The sequence below is a fragment of the Crassostrea angulata genome, chromosome 7 (assembly GCF_025612915.1).
Source record: "Crassostrea angulata isolate pt1a10 chromosome 7, ASM2561291v2, whole genome shotgun sequence".
In the NCBI taxonomy this organism is placed as follows: Eukaryota; Metazoa; Mollusca; class Bivalvia; order Ostreida; family Ostreidae; genus Magallana; species Magallana angulata.
This window is the reverse complement of record NC_069117.1, coordinates 8,370,801-8,388,258: the sequence shown is the minus strand read 5'-3', so window position 1 is coordinate 8,388,258 and position 17,458 is coordinate 8,370,801. Positions and strand designations below refer to the sequence as shown.

Below are 17,458 nucleotides of genomic sequence, written 5' to 3'. Positions count from 1 at the left end.
ACTTTTGTTATATACATTAAATATGTCTAGTTACCAGCATTGAGAGAGAGAGAGAGAGAGAGAGAGAGAGAGAGAGAGAGAGAGAGAGAGCATTATAATTAACATGTACATTTCTTGTTTTCAACTTTTGGACATTCAGACATGTTAGAGATTGGTAAGTCTACCCACAATGCAATGGTTCCTTTTAGGTTAATTGCATAGCCCTTTGTGGTATTAATTTCGCATTTTGATTTTGAATGAAGGGCAATTAAATTCAATTGCTTTTTATTGAGTTTTATAAAATAGAGGAATGTTTTCGGCATGCAAAATTTATACTTAAATGTTTGAATAGGAATGGTTCAAGTTAACGCTTGGCCAAATTTGAGCAGATAAACAGATATGAGGAATATTTATTAGTCTGTTCCATCATATTATAGAAAGACAATACAATGGCTTGTGCTTTCTTAATGATTTTATTGCCCCAGATTTTTATATTCTGGAATCATTTTTCATGCTTTTGCAATGGTTTAACTGTAGTCTAAAGATTAAGAAATTGCAATGTTTTGCTGATGGTAAAATACTACAAACACTGGATCCCCTTTCACCAGTTATGTGTAAACTATTTTTGAAAAAGCAATCCTCATCATATAGAAAGTTTATATATTTTTCCATTAATCAAATGTTTACCACTGTTGTAGCAGTGTTATACCCATAGGATTTTTTTCAAATTTTGATGAAAATCGTAGTCACTGTGCATTATGTTGTTTGATTTCAGAGCACAAACATATTTCAAAAGAAAAGATGGCCCAAATACAGAGTAAGATAGAACAGGATAGAAAGATGTTGGAATCAAAGAAGGACATGGCTGAGGAGGAGAGGAATAAGGTCAAAGAGGACCTGGAGGAGAAAGAGATGGAGCTCAAGAAATTCCAGTAGGTTCACCCACAGATTGTCTGATCATTACACATATCTATAAGTTATTCCAAGAGGTTCATCAAGAGGTTATCTAATCTTTACACATATCTATAAGTTTCTGAAAAATTGATGGAGCTCAAGAAATTAAAGTAGGTTCACAAATAGGTTGACTAATGGTTACACAAATGTATAAGTTTCTGAAAAATAGATGAAGCTCAAGAAATTCCAGCGGGTTCATTGAAAAATTTTGACAAACTCTGCAGCTCTGCAGATAAATATAGAGATGTTTCACTACAATCACCAGAAAAATATTGTGTTTATCTATGTTTGCAGAACTGTTAGTTCAGCTATGTTATGAACAATATGAAAGCTAACTTCATACATGTACTAAAACATTTTTTTTTTTATGTTCATACTGTATGTGTTGTCTCTTCTAGAGAGGAGCAGGACCAGTTAACCAATAAACTGGCTGCCCTGGAGAAGAAGATAATAGTGGGTGGAGAAAATCTTCTGGAGAAGGCGGAAGAACAGGAGCGGATGCTGGAAGAGTCGGCCAAGGAACTGGAGGCCAGGAAGGTCAAGGAAGAGGCGCTCCGAAAGGCACTGCAGGAGAAGGAGGTAAGCGTGGTTCAAATACAGCATGCAGTATGGTATAAAGTGCATTGTTACAAGTTTTATGTTCTCAGTACCGGTATGTAACATTGTAGTGTATCAATTGAGGTACAATGACTATTTGATATAGGAGATAATTTATACCAGCAAGTTTTCCTTCCAAAAGATATTCTGGTATTGTTTCCAATTTGATGATGGATTTCTTTCTGAAACAATTCTTACAGAAGCAAAATGTTGTGTTTTTACTCGAACAGAAGGATGATAAAACTTAAAGTGGTTACATGTTTTTATACATTTACAGCAAGAACAAGTGGACATTGAGGAGAAATACAGCTCCCTGCAGGAAGAAATCCAAGGAAAGACCAAAAAACTGAAGAAAGTCTGGACCATGTTGATGCAAGCCAAGTCAGAGGTAGTTATGCTGGGGTTGCTTGATGCAAGCCAAGTCAGAGGTAGTTATGCTGGGGTTGCTTGATGCAAGCCAAGTCTGAGGTACATGTAGTTATGCTGGGGTCACCTCATGTGTTATGTCACTGAGTTGTATTGTTTGATTGAATTTCAAACTTCTATAACTTTATTTTTATCATCAAGTGGCCCAGTACTGGCTTATGTTTTTTTTATTTATATAATTTATAAGAACTTTGTTTTTAACAAAGTGCCAGTCAAGTATCAAAAATGTAACCTGTAGATGCATGTTTGTCTCCTAATTAGGCCATAGTGTTTACCCAAAAGTACTATACATGTATTTTATTTATTACTTAGTGGAATACTTTTTAACATTTCCCTTTGTTGAGTATATCAGATGACTGATGCTGACATTGTTGTTACTTGTAGATAGCAGATCTACAGCAGGAACACCAGCGGGAGATGGAGGGTCTGTTGGAGAATGTAAGACAACTGAGTCGCGAACTCAAGCTACAGATGACCATCATTGACAACTTTATACCACCCGAGTACCAGGTAACACATGTTCTTATGTTCATTTTTATGATACTGTAGATTCCTAATTAAAATGTACATAGAACTTGTGTTACAGTCACTATTACATGCATACATTTGATCTGAACTTATCAATTGCTTGGTGAGTGTTCATAAGATAACACATGTAAATGTATATTTTATTAGGACATGATTGAACAGAATGTGTCATGGAATGACGATATTGGGGAGTGGCAGTTGCGCTGTGTGGCGTACTCGGGTAACAACATGAGGAAACAGTCACCGCAACCAGACAAAGATAAGGAGAAGGTGAGTGTCTACAGGTTAGGGGTGTACCCCTCAACAGTCTTTATTATTGATTCACTATTCATTATCTGACAGGGAAGAGGGAGTGAAGAAATCTTAATTCAGTGTTCCTCTGATGCGCTATTGAACCCATTTTAACTTTACCTTGACAATATTATGACAAATCCAGAGACTTTTTCTTTGACAGTGGATCTTGGTATGGAGTCCCTTACATGTACATATAACTTTAAAACTCTATGGTTGTTTTACAGTATACAGCTCCAGACCTCAGCAATGTTTACCTAGCTTACACAGCAGAGACGGCAGAGAAAGCAATGGAAAAAGCCATGCGACCCAAATCCTCCAAGTCAGCTCGACCAAAGTCCAGTCGACCCAAGTCAAGCCGACCCAAAAGTTCCAAAAAGTTAGTATCAGCCACTTACATAATTCTTAAATGTGATTGTTATACACAAAAAGATTCACCAAGCTATGATATGAAAAATATCTCCTGGGTTAATGCCATTATTTTTAAAAACACAAGGAAGAATAAATGAGACAAGTATATAAATAAGGTTCATGAATCTTGCTAATGAAAAAAGTTTACTGGGGGGAAAAAAAGCCACTCTTACATGACCTTAGGCAGAACTTTATTCATAAGATATAAATTTAGAGCATCTTTTTTACTGCTATGTTGAGAAATACTTTTGTTGCTTCAAGTGTTGAAAATCTTTTAAAAGTTGTCCTCCTTGATTTGTAGGAAGCAGAAGGAGGCGAATATAGAGGATGTGATACAGTGACTTGCTGCCGTACTGTGGACCCTGATCATCATTGAGTTAGCCGTCATACTCAGATTGTAAATAACAAACTGCTGGACAACCTTTATCCTACAAAAACACTTCTTTTTAGTGATACACAACTAATTCCATTCAAACGATCAGTATTCAGCAGACAATGATGTACACAACTAATACTTGTTGATTGTAGAACTTCCTTCTTGGATTCAAATGATTTTATTGTACATTGCTTTGCTTCATCAAGTTGCTACTTGTAAGAAAAATGTAACAATTATTTATTACTTTATTTTTATTTGTGATATTTTTTGTGACTAGTCACAGCTGAATTCCATCCATTTTGTCCCTTTTGACTTAAATTATTTAGTGCATTTATATTGACTTACTTTATTATTTGATGAATGATTTGGGTTTTTTTTTTCTTATTTCTAGTTTATTTACACATTCTATTAGTGGTTGTAATGATGGATATTGATAAGGACGTAATTTTTTTTCGTAATTTTTCTAATTCTAGTACATGTACATGTATTTTTATCATTGTAGAAAGTCCAATCTATCTACAGGGGGTAGCAAAAAATTCTTTCGATAAAATTAAATTTATGTATTTTTTCTTTAAATTGTCTTAATGTTGATAAATAAATTTAATGAAAAATTACCTTTAGCTTGTTTTAAAAATCCTATCAATGTAATTTGAGAAAACACAATGGACCATCTAGTTCCACTTATTCATAAGGAAATCTACTCTTCACAAGAAATGTTATATACATGTACATGTATGTGGTAAGGATAAAAAAGGATCAATTTAAAGTTCAGATTGTCTGGTAAGGTTAAGATCTATTAAATGATTCCAGAGTGTCTTTTTGGTGCTAGAACGATTATGACGTCATAATTGATTTGAAGAATCTTTTTCCCATACTTTATAGCTTAAAAGGAATTATATAGAAAAGTAAACAATATCTTGACATTCTATGTTAATTCATGGGAGAGGTAATCCTGATATCTATATTCAATTTGACATGGTCAAGAGCTTGTTTAATTCCTTTTTGGGGGAGACTTTAGGCATTCAGATATATTGAAAGGTTTATTAGTCAAAAATGGAAAAAACCCCGAAATTTGTTCCTCATTTTCTTCATATCTCATTGAAAAAGGACAGTTTGAAACATGATTTTTCATTGTGTTTACCAAAAATTTTAGCCCTGGTATACCCTCTCAAACAAAGCTATTGTAATGAAACATCATTGAAAGAATTTATATCTTAAATTTTATGAACCTGTAGGCACCTTTCATTTACTAGATCTTGACCTTAAGGTGGCTCGCTACACCTTGAAATAATTTCTCAAATCAGCAGGAAATTGATTATGATAGCATAATGAAAAAGAAGTATATAAGTCAAATATCTGCAAAAAAAATGCACAATTTTGGATGAAAAATTATATTTTTAACAATTTAATTCAGAGAATGCAAACAAAAGCCCCAGGCAGATTCAAACTCATGATCTGCGGTTCACAGTCCCAATATTTTAACCACTAAGCTATCCTTAAGGATATTCAACCAAATCAAATGATAAAAACATTTAAATGCCATCTTGTGTTGAGAGTCCTAAAAAGTATAAGTCTAGGTGTTTTGAGGTACCTTAAGAAAGTAAAAAATAAGGGATACTAAGTCATTTGTCAGTCGGGCAAATATTGACTTAGATATGGCCATCAAAGGGCATATGCTCCAAAAACTTTAACCTGCTCAAAAAACCTTAACCTCCTCCAGCTTCTGAAACCTATGGCTCAGATCTTGCATCAAACCCTGTCAAGTGCATCAGTATCATAAGATGCATCATCAATGCAAGTTTGGTGAAGAAGAATAAGTAATAACTAAGATCAAAAAGCACCTGCTCTAAAAACGTTAACTTAGCTCCTTCAGCATCCAAAACCTACAGTTCAGATTCAGCATACAAGGTTGTCAGTTGAATACCCAGTATGTATCATATAAAGATGCACCAACCATATAAGTTTTAGCAGTAACATAATCAAAGGTCATCAAAAGGCAACTGCTCCAAAAACTTTAACCTTCAGCATTTGAAACCTGTGGCTCATATTCAGCATTCAAGCCTGTCAAGTGCATCAGGATCATAAGTTGCACCATCCATGCCACTTTCATGAAGTTATGATCAGTAATAACTTATATATGGCCATCAAAGGGCACCTGCTCCAAAAGCTTTTACCAGCTCCTCTGATATATGTACAATTGATCTGCAAAAGAACAATTTCCTATCTTGAGAACTGTAGGAGGAGTTATCCGTACAATGAGGGTACCCTATATGCAATATTTTGCCAAAAAATGACTAAGTTCAAAAGCTTGTATTTTTTTTCATAAATTAGCAGAAATCAAAATCAGTACAATATATTGATTTACAAAATTCAATCTTCCATTAGTTTTTTTGTATAATGAGGTACTCAAGTACAACAGTAAGCTATCTTGCATACAGATTACTAGTAAATATAAAGTCAGTCCAGAGTGAAATAATCAGTCTTGATGAAAGATCATGAAATATAAATCTGTGTCACAACTCAGAATCTGATTTTTTTTTTACAATAATTTATTCATTGGTAATATTATAACAAACAGATAACAATTTAACAAGGGAGTACAGTGGGTAATTAGGGTATCTGTCTGGGAGAGGACCATGCTGTTCTACAATGCAGCAGCAATAGGAGAGCCTAAAAACTGAAATCTATAGTGTAAAATGGTGTTTGTTACATCAATAGTACATACAATTTATAACTGTATTGGGAATTTACATGATTGTAAAAGGATCTAGTTTAGCAAACAGGGTACACACATAGTTGAATTTGACAATTGTAAAGATAAGAACAAGTTCAATACATGTACATACTGTGGAATCATTAGATTTCGTGGTGGTTATTGTACTGTATTAAATAACTTGTTAATTGGATATTATACACTTTTAAATTAGTTATATGACTGTTATTGTACTAAATTTAAATACATACTGGTATACACCGTTGTAGCAAATGCGTCATGGGTCCTGTAGTTAATTTATAAGGTATACAAGTACACTTAGTGCCAACAATGGTAAAATAATACTAATGTTATCTTAGTTGCCTTTTATCAAGTGACAGCTATTGTATTGTTTTGACATCCCTTATTCTACAACCTATATATATGTCATCACATTAAGAACCATATACAAACACACTAATACAGACATGCCCATACACATAAACACAGACAGACAGATGGAAGGATGATTACTTATTCTAAATAAAACATGTACATGTATCATATATATGTACATTTACTAGTGCTTGGTTTAAAGTAATATTCAGTACATATTACAGTAGTTCACTGTAGTTAATACAAATGTTAGTTGTAAAATAGAATAATGAGTGTATACAAAAATTTTTATTTTTGCAAATTATCAGCCGTAGACTAATAGGGGGGGAATAGAGTAGAATACAAATTTAGTTCAAGTGACTTAATGTCTCACGACATCATCTGACTATCATGAATGGTAAAATCATGTGACATCTTACATCATACAAAATGAGATCCATATAAAATATAACTAAGAAAAAAAAGGTAGAGGTAAATAAAATAAGGAATGGGTAGACATTAAAAAAAATTATGTAGAATAAAATAACTCTATACATTTTGAGCCTAAGTTACATAATCGTTCACAATATAAACATAAATTATAATCATTTTCTGATTGTATTGAGTACATTGAGTCATACAGACCATTTTTTAAATTAGCTCTATTAGACAGCCATGATGATGTTGATTCTCACTGCTTTAAAAGAACATCTATTTGTATGATTAAAAGATACAAGTTTTAGATAATAAAAAAAACTTGAAAACAATAAACCTCTATTAAATATGCTCATTGAAACAGCACTGTGAGTAGATAACAAATATTGGTCGTTTTCCATTCCTAGAAAGAGGGTGAGGGGCTGGGGGGGGGGGGGGGTGGTTGAAGGAGGCACAAGCCAAAAACTAATCACAGAGAGTTAGAGTATTATCTTCTTATGATGTTCTATGCAACATAGACATTGTGCAAAAAAATGATGAAAATCTCAGTGCTAGATGGAGTCAATGACAATTCAATAAAGATTTACCCCTATAAATCATAACCCACCAACAGTTACCATGTCATAATTTGGTAATACATATATACATTTTGAAATATTAAATGAAAATGAAATTGAAGACATTCATACATGAAATTCCATTTCATTGCATTCACAAATAAATAAGCTTGACTATGCCCATGAAAATATACGGTACACATATCACAAAATTAAATAAATTTGAGAAGCATTGATGGCACATCTTCATGTTCAATAGACATGGTATTTATGATGTAAATTTCAAAGCCATCAAAATAGCATGATACAGGTGTACATGTGAAATCATGTACAGTGTAATTGTACAAGTATTTACAATAGGTATGCACTTTTTAATCACTCTTAATATAAGACAGATACATTATGAACATTTTCTAGGTATCTCTTTTGACAGCTATATACAGGTGCTTCTAGGAACACCTTACAGTAAAAACATTGATTTAGTTACAATATTCACATCAAATATTTTTTTAATCAAGCCTTACAATTCAAGTTCACCTATTTATCTATATATCTATTCATGCATTTGAATTTTAACAACTTCATTCTCTTAAATCTCTTCGATGAAAAGCTGCATAGTTCTCTCAAAAAATTGTTCTTATGTACTTCATTCTATAGACCCGCTTTTAATTAAACCCCGGCAGAGCCTTTATGGGACTAGACATGCAGGCCCGTCCCTCTCAGACACAGTCCACAACCTCCTCCTCTGGGGATTTGAGGGCCAGAATCAGCTTCTCTATAAGGAAGGACAAGAGTTTATCCAGGGGATCCATGAACCCTCTCTGCATCCATTTTGGTATGGTGACTCGGGCGTGAGAAAATCCCAGCTTCTGTAGAACGTAATCTACAACCACTGTGTCAATCTCCTTCCCTTTACTCGCCCAGTGTAGAAGCCTGCACGTCAACAATGATAAAAAATACATGTACTTACATGTGTATTTCTTAGACACCTTACTACAGAAAAGTCAATTCAAAAAGACATGGGAAGCTGAAATTATACATTATACAGAACTACTGGGTATGCACTATTTTTTAACAAAAATTGTAGTTCTCTGGTCAATCATCCTTATTTCCCCCAAGGAGCTACAGATATACAGCTAACACGTTCATGTATGCACATTTTGATATGAATGGTACATTGCACTAGTACAATTATACATCCTAATATCTGAGTTGTATAGAGTCTGATGGAGTACCTCTGTTGGTTTATATCAAACTTTGTACCTGACAGTAGGCTCCAGGTGCCAAGTATTGCATTCGAACACTCTCCAGTCCTCCTTCAGTGCTGTAGTTGGGTCAGTGATTCTCTTCCTCTCCGACTCCGGAGTTCTCGGTGACTTGGCACTTGTGCCATATGGAGGCTTTGTTCCTTAAATAAATCATCAGTCATTTATAATCTTTTGACTCATATGAACAATTAATGTACTCAAATATTGTTTCTTAGGTTTATTTCTGAATCTTTATTTTATAATAAGATGCACAGAACATGGATCCCTCTAAAGTTTTACCTTTATCCTTCTCCTTGATGTAAGACAAGATAAGGTCATGAAGGAAGAGGATGACCTCTGCGTCCATGGCAACAAAGATGTGGTCCTCAAACTCCGTCACAAAACTACACTCCACCACCGGGCGGGGCTCTGTACAGAATGGATAATAAATTACTAATACAGACACATCACACAGTGATATTTGGTACAAGTACATGACATTGTACAACGTAGGAATGGTCACGCAGTTGTTAAACTAACTACTAGCGTTGAACTGATATACCACAAGCAGATATTTTTTTCAGGATAACATTTTCCAGAGTGTATTATAAGCATCGTTTTAATTTTTTTAAAGCTATTCACCTTTTCAGTCAAGTACTACACAGTATCAGAATGTACTTAATACAAATTCAAAATGCATAATAATCTTAAAGACAGACAATCTATCCCCCAAAATTTCTTTGCTTCAGCTAAGATAGGGAGAAAAAGAAAGTCAGATGCTTCCCAAATCTTTCAATGGCTGTAGCTGAAAGGATGGAGCAAGATGGTTAGACATTTCCCTCTTTTAATATTTTTCAATTTTTTAACCTAAATAGAGAGACATTGATGGTTTCATTCATATTTCAATCATTACAACTAAGATAAAAGGACAATGACGTAGGAGGTTTGCATACCGTCAGCCTTAGGCTCATGCTGGGACTGGTTATGGATGGTCTTGAGCTGAAGCTGAAGTGATGGTAGCAGGAAGATAATCTCCGTATCATGGCTGTACGCCTGGACCTTTCTGATCCTCCGAGCCTCTAGAGCATCGTCTTCATAGGCCGTCTGGGGGAAGCAGTCAAGACCTGCAAGTACAGAAAGAAATGATGTTTAATGACAGAATAACAAAAAAAATACTATGACTGTCCAAGTAAAAGTGTACATATTAAGCCTGGATAGATTTACTTAATCAGTCTTACTGCTGATTACTGACCAACTCATCAGTGCATAGCAAGTATAAAACAGCTTAGCATAAAGCACTTCCTATGTCCAAATTAAATACATATACTGGTATGTACACAATGTCTGTTATCTGTTTTTAAGAAAAATCTACAAACATGTAACTACATTTACATGTATTTGGTAGAAATTGCATTTCCATTAAAGAATCAATTGGTTCTCTCTTAAATGGAAAATGCTATAATCATATCTGTCTCGTTACAAAATAAAATCTTGCATGGAGTTTGAACACATTTTTGCAATTTACAATGAAATAATATCATTAGTTATGACCACTAGGATTTGTCTACTACCTTTAACGTCAGAGGCGGCCAGGGTGTAGTGGAACCATTCCTGGACACTGGTGAAGGAGGGGGGCATGGAGTGGCCGCGACTCAGCATGCAGATATAGGCGTTGTGCTGGTCCTGTGTGTGCTGGGTCAGGTCATGACCCACATAAAAGTTCAGGTTTTGGATCACATGGATTCCTGAAAAAAAAAACTTGATATATAATACCCAATTATCCATATACAAGATTAAAGTGACCCATGTAAAAGTTCAGGGTCTGGATCATATGGATTTCTGACAAAACGTGACACGTATAAAATTTTAAATACAAGACTAGTTTTAAGTGGCCAAGTTAAAGGGCAAGTTCTGGATCACGTGGATTCCTTAGAATACATGATGCATGATATACACAAATCATATTAAACAACATTAAAATGTCCAATGTAAAAGTTCAGAGGCCTGATCAGCAGAGAAAGGGCTCATAGTAGAGTGTTTTGCTGACACTTAAGAGCTATAGCTGGGCTGAACAGGTCTCTGGTGTATCCTACTGATCCCTGACTAAACATTATAGGCTACATACGCAACATTACTGGGGCAAAATTAGCGGGAGAGCTATCAGCAAAGGCAACATAGCATGAAATAAAAGTTGAGGAAATCAACTTCATATTTCAGACGGTTTTTTTTTTACAGGTATACATGATATACGATGGTATACATACCTCCCTCTGGAAGCTGCTGAGACTCCGTAGCAAATATAATGTATGGCTCATGCATGATAAAAAGAGCCCAGGACTTGGCCTTAAAATTCATTCCATGGAAACAGGCCAAGGTCAGGTTTTTACCCTTCAAGGACATATTGCCACCTAGAATGGTGCCCTGCTTAGGGATCATGCTTGGCAGCATAGAGAATCGACACCCGACCACCAGTTCTAGGGCTCTCTGCCAATGTCGGTGGTGCCGAATGTCCCAGATACCTAGCAAAGAGAAAGATTGACATGGTTTATGATTTATTCATCTATCATGTTAAAACTGGGTAATTTTTGTGATTAATACCAAATTGTTCTAATCACTAACAAATTTTATATCTTCCACAATAACCTTCTAAAAGGTACATAGTAATAGAGATTTTGTATAGTTTGTTTTATAGAAAACTTTACAGAAAATTTACCTTAATGGCCTACAAGGTATTTGATTGTATGATACAGACATTTTTTATTTATGTAAAATATATGTTCAAATTTGAAATCCCTATTCATGCATCACAATGCTAATGGTAAGAAATTAAAAAAAAAACAATCTTTAGACATGAACATGGAGAATGCCCTTACAATCAAGATCATCAGACATCTTCCTACGGTCAGATCCTCTCTTTGTCACTGGCAATGGACCAAATGCTGACAGGACGCGTCTGCTACTGTTAAACTGATTCATGAAGAACTCCTCGATCTTGGAGACCATTTTGATGATGTCGGGCGTGGTGGAGCGGGAGATCATCATGTGAAATTGTTCCCAGTTCAAGTCTCCATGAGCAAAAAGAATGGCTGGTCTATAAAGAAAACAACATGGATCTCTATACAGTCTTCAAATTGAGTTCTACAACAGTTCTGTATGAGGGTATTCTAATAAATCTTGAACAAGCCCCTTTTTTTACTTTACAATGCCATAGTTACCTTTGAATTAGATGAATACATATCGTAAAGATATCTATACATTACAACTTAATAAAGACACTGAGTTCTCTTATAAGAGCACCTGTTTGTAGCCAGTGGGGTATCACTACTGGGTTTGTTCTGAACATGCCACTCATCCTTCATTGAGATCCTGAGCTCGTTGAGGCGAGCCATGAGTACACTAGAGCCCATGTAGTCCATCCGACACTCGATCGTGTGCAGTGAGACCCCCATACTGTGCAGGGGCTGCTTTCCTTGTTCTGGATCCTCATCTACTTCAACTACAAAATCAACATCATTCTACATGTATGTATTATAACACACAGTGCATGTATGTTTAATGAAACAGTGCATGTATTTTTTCATAACATAGAAAGTACATGTATGTTTCATAACATAGAAAGTAAGACTAGTGTACATATATGTTTCATATCATAAAATGTGCATGTATGTTTTATACAACCATATAATTACCATAATAGAACAAAAAAGAAACTCCTAAAGATGTCTACAAGCATCTATAAACATATATAAATGTACATTTTGGTATTGCTTATAAGGTAAAATATTGGATGATTGCATTTTACATGCAGTACCCAAAAGGGTTTGTGTAAATCAAGGGAACCTTGTTAAAACGCAAGACATTTAAATTCATAATCAATGTACAGAAAATGAATCTACCGAAAAGGTTAAGGTCATTAAGATCAATGGTTCCTCCAACAACTCCGCCCCTGGAGTCAAAGTGGGAATTTCCTGTCCCTGCTGTAATTTTCAGGTCTCGATGGCCGTTACTATGAATAGACAGACTGCCCTGGCTCTTTATCTGCTCTGTAGTCCACCTGGAAAATGTATAGAGGGGTTAATCTTTAGTACAGATTATAGAACAAAATTTATTTTCATGTGAAAAAGACTTTGCATTGATGTGAACAGATTTTTACAGTGAATATTGTGAAGAAATTGGGGAGACTCTTGACAACTGATTTTAAATTGCAAAACAAAAGCCTTTACAAATACTTCTTCACTTTTAAAAAATGCTTCTATGCAATCACTTTCTTTAACTTAAAATATCTGAAAATTTTCCTAACAAAAATATCCATATTTCCAGTTTCAAAATACTAGTACGTGAATATACTGTATATCCTGGGGGTTTTTTATGTCACAAAATTTGTGAAAATGGAGAAAACCTGTAACATTTTTATTTTGCATCAGTCATTTTTTGTGATTTAAAAAGTTTCTTATACATGTAGAAAATGATACAGGATATAATTTCTGCGTATTAAATTATTTGCGATTTAAAAGAGATCACAAAAAAAGTAAAAATTAGATCATCACGAAAATTACCGGATATACAGTATCATGTAAATACAGGGAAATCTATTCAAAGTAAACTCTTGGGGACCAGTGAATTAACTTCACTATATCCATAACTCATTGTACTTCACGATTCACCCCTATTATCATTACAAATTCATAAAACAGTGATAATTACTGCTTTAGACATGCTTGATATAAGACCACACTAAGGCCCTTACACTGTATTGCCCATCACGTTGCTCATGTTGACATGGAGATCCAGCTTGGCCAGATTAACGGCAAACAACACCAGCGTCTCCCAGGATACAGACTTAGGGGTCAGGTGACTGCTGCTATGATGACCCTTGTGTTTGCTGCCCTCTGAATGGCTGACACTTGACCTCTGTTTGCCGGGAGTCTTGGCTGTGGAGCCCGGGGTCCCGGTGTGTGTGTGACTGAACGACTCTGAAGGAAGTCCATCCGTGGGGGACTGGGGCATGGAAGCTACAAATCAACATTACAAAAATATCATTCATTAACATCAAAGCATGAGATCGATAAGTAAGCTACAGGAAAGAGGCCAGAAATTTTTTTTAAGTACACTAATAAAAGTGAAACAAAACCTTTCAATCTTCTTATCTTCATTAAAATTGAGTTTATACAAATTTACAGTTGTATAGTATAATTTTTAAACTTACATGTAAGTCAATTTAAAGCTTAAATTCAGCACTTATTAAAAAGATTACTTAGTAAATGAGAATGTAAATTATATATGTCTGATTGATTAAATTTTTTCAAGTCTTTATAACAAATAAAAACAGTTAATGCAGTTAAGAAACACAATGCAAAGATAACTGTAACACTCAATATTCATATGACCTTATATCCTACAGAACATAATACTTGCAAATATCAATATACTATTTTATTGATACATACTCTTCTGGAAACCTTTTCCCTAATTCAATATTTCATATCAGTATAACCATGCAAATTGTTGATAGGTATATCAAATTTTTTTTTTTATTAAACTTTGTAATTATATATTCCTGTTACAAATGTTTAAGTTTTTGATGCGTTTTCTGATTATAGACTAGTGAACGAGCAAACAGTGTGTTCACTGACAGTGGAATCTCCTAGAGGTATTGTATCACTTATCTATCTTAAAGTTTGTCTTTCCTTCATTAGCATTATCAAAGGAAGTTATTACTGTCCAACAAAACCTGTGGGTCTTTTTATGACCAGTTTCCCTCCCTGATTCACAAAATACCGGACCTGTCCGCGGGAGCTTGCTGTCGATCTGTTGCTTGAGGTCCATGCTGAGCTGGACTTTGATCTTGTCCCCAGAGGAACTCCGCCGATGGTGGCCTGGGATTACAACACTGAGACTGTTGGACTGAGAGAGGGAGGGGGAGGAGGTAAAGAGTTTGGAGACGGGGGGGCGGACGGGACTGTCCCCCTGGGAGCTGTCGGTGGAGGTGGTGTCATACTCTGTAAAGCAGCACACAACACGCAGGCTAATTACACAAGCTAGGGCTGTACAGTTCCTGGCAGGGGTCGGTGTACAATGAATCTCATTAAGAGACCGAAAGATGCAGTTATATGATAGTTAGCAGAAGTTGTATAATTTATGTACTGGTGTATAGTGACCGATTCAGATTAAATATTTGTTATCAAAAGTCTGTATAGTATGTACCACATAATGCTTAATCATTTATAGACAAATTTTGTTTGTAGGTATACTGAGCTAAAAGTAGATAATTTCTGGTTCTGTGGAAGTTTATTACTTTTACCTTTCCTGGAGGAAAATAATGAAAAGGTTTCTTTGGAATCTACATAATTATTCAATATCATCCAATTTAAGAAAAATCAATACTCATAGCTTTGTAAAACAGTTATTTGCCATTGAGAAAATATGAGAACTTTCATCATTTCTAATGAAATATATTCTGCTTGGAACTGTACACAAAAGAAAATTACAATTGAAAATGAAATTTGAAAAAACTCAGCATAATTGTTCTTTAAAATGCAAGTTAAAGAAATGAACCATCTCAAAAGTGAAAATATCAATGAATTAAAATATGAGCATGCATTAAAATCATAAACTCATTTGAATTCAGCAATAGATTAACAATAGAACACCAAGAAGCACTTGTCTAGCACTTAACAACAGCAATACAACTCCACAGGAGAAGCCCAACTACACAGAACAGACACTGACCTTCATCTGGGACCTGGGTGTAACTCTCGTCCCCAAGGAACATCCTTCGAGCAAGACTCCGGTTGTACCAGGCCTTTGGAAAGGAGAGAATTTCCGACAACCTTCTCATGTCATATTTAAATGCAGCAGATCCAATGTCACAGATAGCTGTAAGAGTCAGACAAAATATTTTAAGTTATCAAAAAAACATTTCACGCATCTAAATGTACATGTAAGTAAACGTATATTGGTTTCTTTTACAATTTATGTTTATGTTTATCACTCTTGAAGTGAAGAGACACATAATTTGAGAATGTGTTAAAAATATGCTCAAGAATATGAAGTGGATGTTTGTACCTGAAAATCTGACAATATTAGACTTCGCCTCCTTGTCTGAGCTCCGTAATTCAATTTTACGACTACGGGAAATGTTTATCTTAACAAACTCAACATTCAGACTGAGCATATCTCTGCGAGTTTGTTCTGACCAGGCGGGCTCATTTTCCTGAATACTACCTGTAATCAATGTGTTAAAAAGAATATTAAAAACAATTAAACAAGATTCAATAACAAACAGTTTCTTTCAGTGAACAATGATTTGCATGTACAAAAAAAAGTCTGTAGAAATTCTTTACACTGAGGCTTAATGTGAAATAAACCCAATTATTCTACTGCAAGTCAGACTGTAGGTAATATCCCTATTAACACTGGTCAATCTTACCAAGATTGTATCCAGGAGAGGCACCAATGTTTGGCTTCCTTTGATTTCCCCCGCCATAGGGATGGAAGATGTACAGGGAGAAGTCGGACATGGCCCCAGTAAAACTAAGTCCCCCAACAGACAAAGAACCACTGTCACTGGACGAGGTGGTGCTACTGGCCCTTGGTCGGGCCTCACCATAGACTCGGGATCCACTGGGGTGCCTCTCACGCAGCTTGGAGACTGTAAACAGACATTTTAAACTGCCATAGTTTTACACATACATGTACTTCAAAAGCTACAAGGATATTATTATTATATCAGAATGTTATACACATTTACATTCACACCTACTGAATAACAAGCCTTCAAATCCTTCTTAAAATGCAAGACAGCAGCAGAACCTGACCTTTTGCTTTCAGTGGAGGCGTTCCTTCTGCTAGTCCTGACTCAATGTCTGTACTCTTTGTGGAGAACACTGTCTCTAGAGCTGGTAACTTCAGCAAACATTCCACTCGAGAGGTTGGCAGGCAGTTGAAGCGGATGATGGAGGGCTCCACACGGATAAACACCACCACATCCACAGGAAACGATGTCTGATATACCATATTACCCAGGGTACTGTAGGAGCTGTCCATCGCTTCCAGGTGCTCAGTGCTGCCCTCTTCTGGTGAATGTATGAAATGGAATTACTAAGATAAATTTCCTCTTTTGTTAGATAAAACCATTTGAATTTTAAGACTCATCCTCTTGGTTAGAAATGAATTGCCAGGGAAAACATACCTTTCTTGCTTTGCTGGAGCATTGTTAGACCAATTGGAATTGGTTCCAAAGCTTGCTCAAGGAAATCCAACAAGCATGGGCTGATAACCATTTCCTGGAGAGGAATTTCCAAAAGTTAATGTCAATACAGTAGAAAACAGGCTATTAAAAACTGAAATAAATATACAATGTAGCTGGAATAGGCGTCATTTCTAGAGATTTTCTAATACTGTAAACTTAGAGTGTCAAGAATTTTGTTATTAATGATTATGAACTTCAATTTTTTGTTTTGTGCCAAAAATTTAATATTTATTTATTCTTTCAGTAAATAACTGAAAACAAATCTTAAATAAATGAAAAAGTTAAAAACAGAATGTACCATTATGGTAATAAATCAGAAAATACAAGTACACTGGAAAA

At 35.2% G+C, this 17,458-nt stretch overlaps 2 protein-coding genes across 8 annotated transcripts in view; one reads left to right on the top strand and one right to left on the bottom strand.

Moving 5' to 3' along the window:
- Window positions 1-4,174, top strand: part of LOC128192960 (kinesin-like protein KIF3A) — a 58,625-nt gene extending 54,451 nt beyond the window's left edge. For 3 of the 4 annotated variants that reach the window (XM_052866096.1, XM_052866097.1, XM_052866095.1), the window contains 7 exons: window positions 755-911; window positions 1,332-1,512; window positions 1,808-1,918; window positions 2,341-2,466; window positions 2,632-2,754; window positions 3,003-3,154; window positions 3,488-4,174. In XM_052866096.1, coding sequence (XP_052722056.1) covers window positions 755-911; window positions 1,332-1,512; window positions 1,808-1,918; window positions 2,341-2,466; window positions 2,632-2,754; window positions 3,003-3,154; window positions 3,488-3,527 — 890 coding nt within the window. In that variant the 3' untranslated portion in view covers window positions 3,528-4,174. Of the gene's footprint in view, window positions 1-754; window positions 912-1,331; window positions 1,513-1,807; window positions 1,959-2,340; window positions 2,467-2,631; window positions 2,755-3,002; window positions 3,155-3,487 lie in introns of those variants that run through there. The other variant, XM_052866098.1, reaches the window with a different exon arrangement.
- A 2,273-nt stretch (window positions 4,175-6,447) lies between these two features.
- The window catches only part of LOC128192955 (transmembrane protein KIAA1109-like), a 43,381-nt gene continuing 32,370 nt past the window's right edge, over window positions 6,448-17,458 (bottom strand). For 2 of the 4 annotated variants that reach the window (XM_052866078.1, XM_052866079.1), the window contains 16 exons: window positions 17,060-17,153; window positions 16,686-16,943; window positions 16,298-16,519; window positions 15,934-16,092; window positions 15,598-15,744; window positions 14,652-14,867; window positions 13,616-13,880; window positions 12,765-12,922; window positions 12,166-12,364; window positions 11,742-11,959; window positions 11,133-11,387; window positions 10,440-10,613; window positions 9,822-9,992; window positions 9,169-9,297; window positions 8,885-9,029; window positions 6,448-8,554 (listed from right to left, as the gene is read on the bottom strand). In XM_052866078.1, the coding sequence (XP_052722038.1) occupies window positions 8,341-8,554; window positions 8,885-9,029; window positions 9,169-9,297; window positions 9,822-9,992; window positions 10,440-10,613; window positions 11,133-11,387; window positions 11,742-11,959; window positions 12,166-12,364; window positions 12,765-12,922; window positions 13,616-13,880; window positions 14,652-14,867; window positions 15,598-15,744; window positions 15,934-16,092; window positions 16,298-16,519; window positions 16,686-16,943; window positions 17,060-17,153 (3,024 nt within the window). In that variant the 3' untranslated portion in view covers window positions 6,448-8,340. Of the gene's footprint in view, window positions 8,555-8,884; window positions 9,030-9,168; window positions 9,298-9,821; window positions 9,993-10,439; window positions 10,614-10,669; window positions 10,797-11,132; window positions 11,388-11,741; window positions 11,960-12,165; window positions 12,365-12,764; window positions 12,923-13,615; window positions 13,881-14,651; window positions 14,868-15,597; window positions 15,745-15,933; window positions 16,093-16,297; window positions 16,520-16,685; window positions 16,944-17,059; window positions 17,154-17,458 lie in introns of those variants that run through there. The other 2 variants (XM_052866080.1, XM_052866081.1) reach the window with 2 other exon arrangements.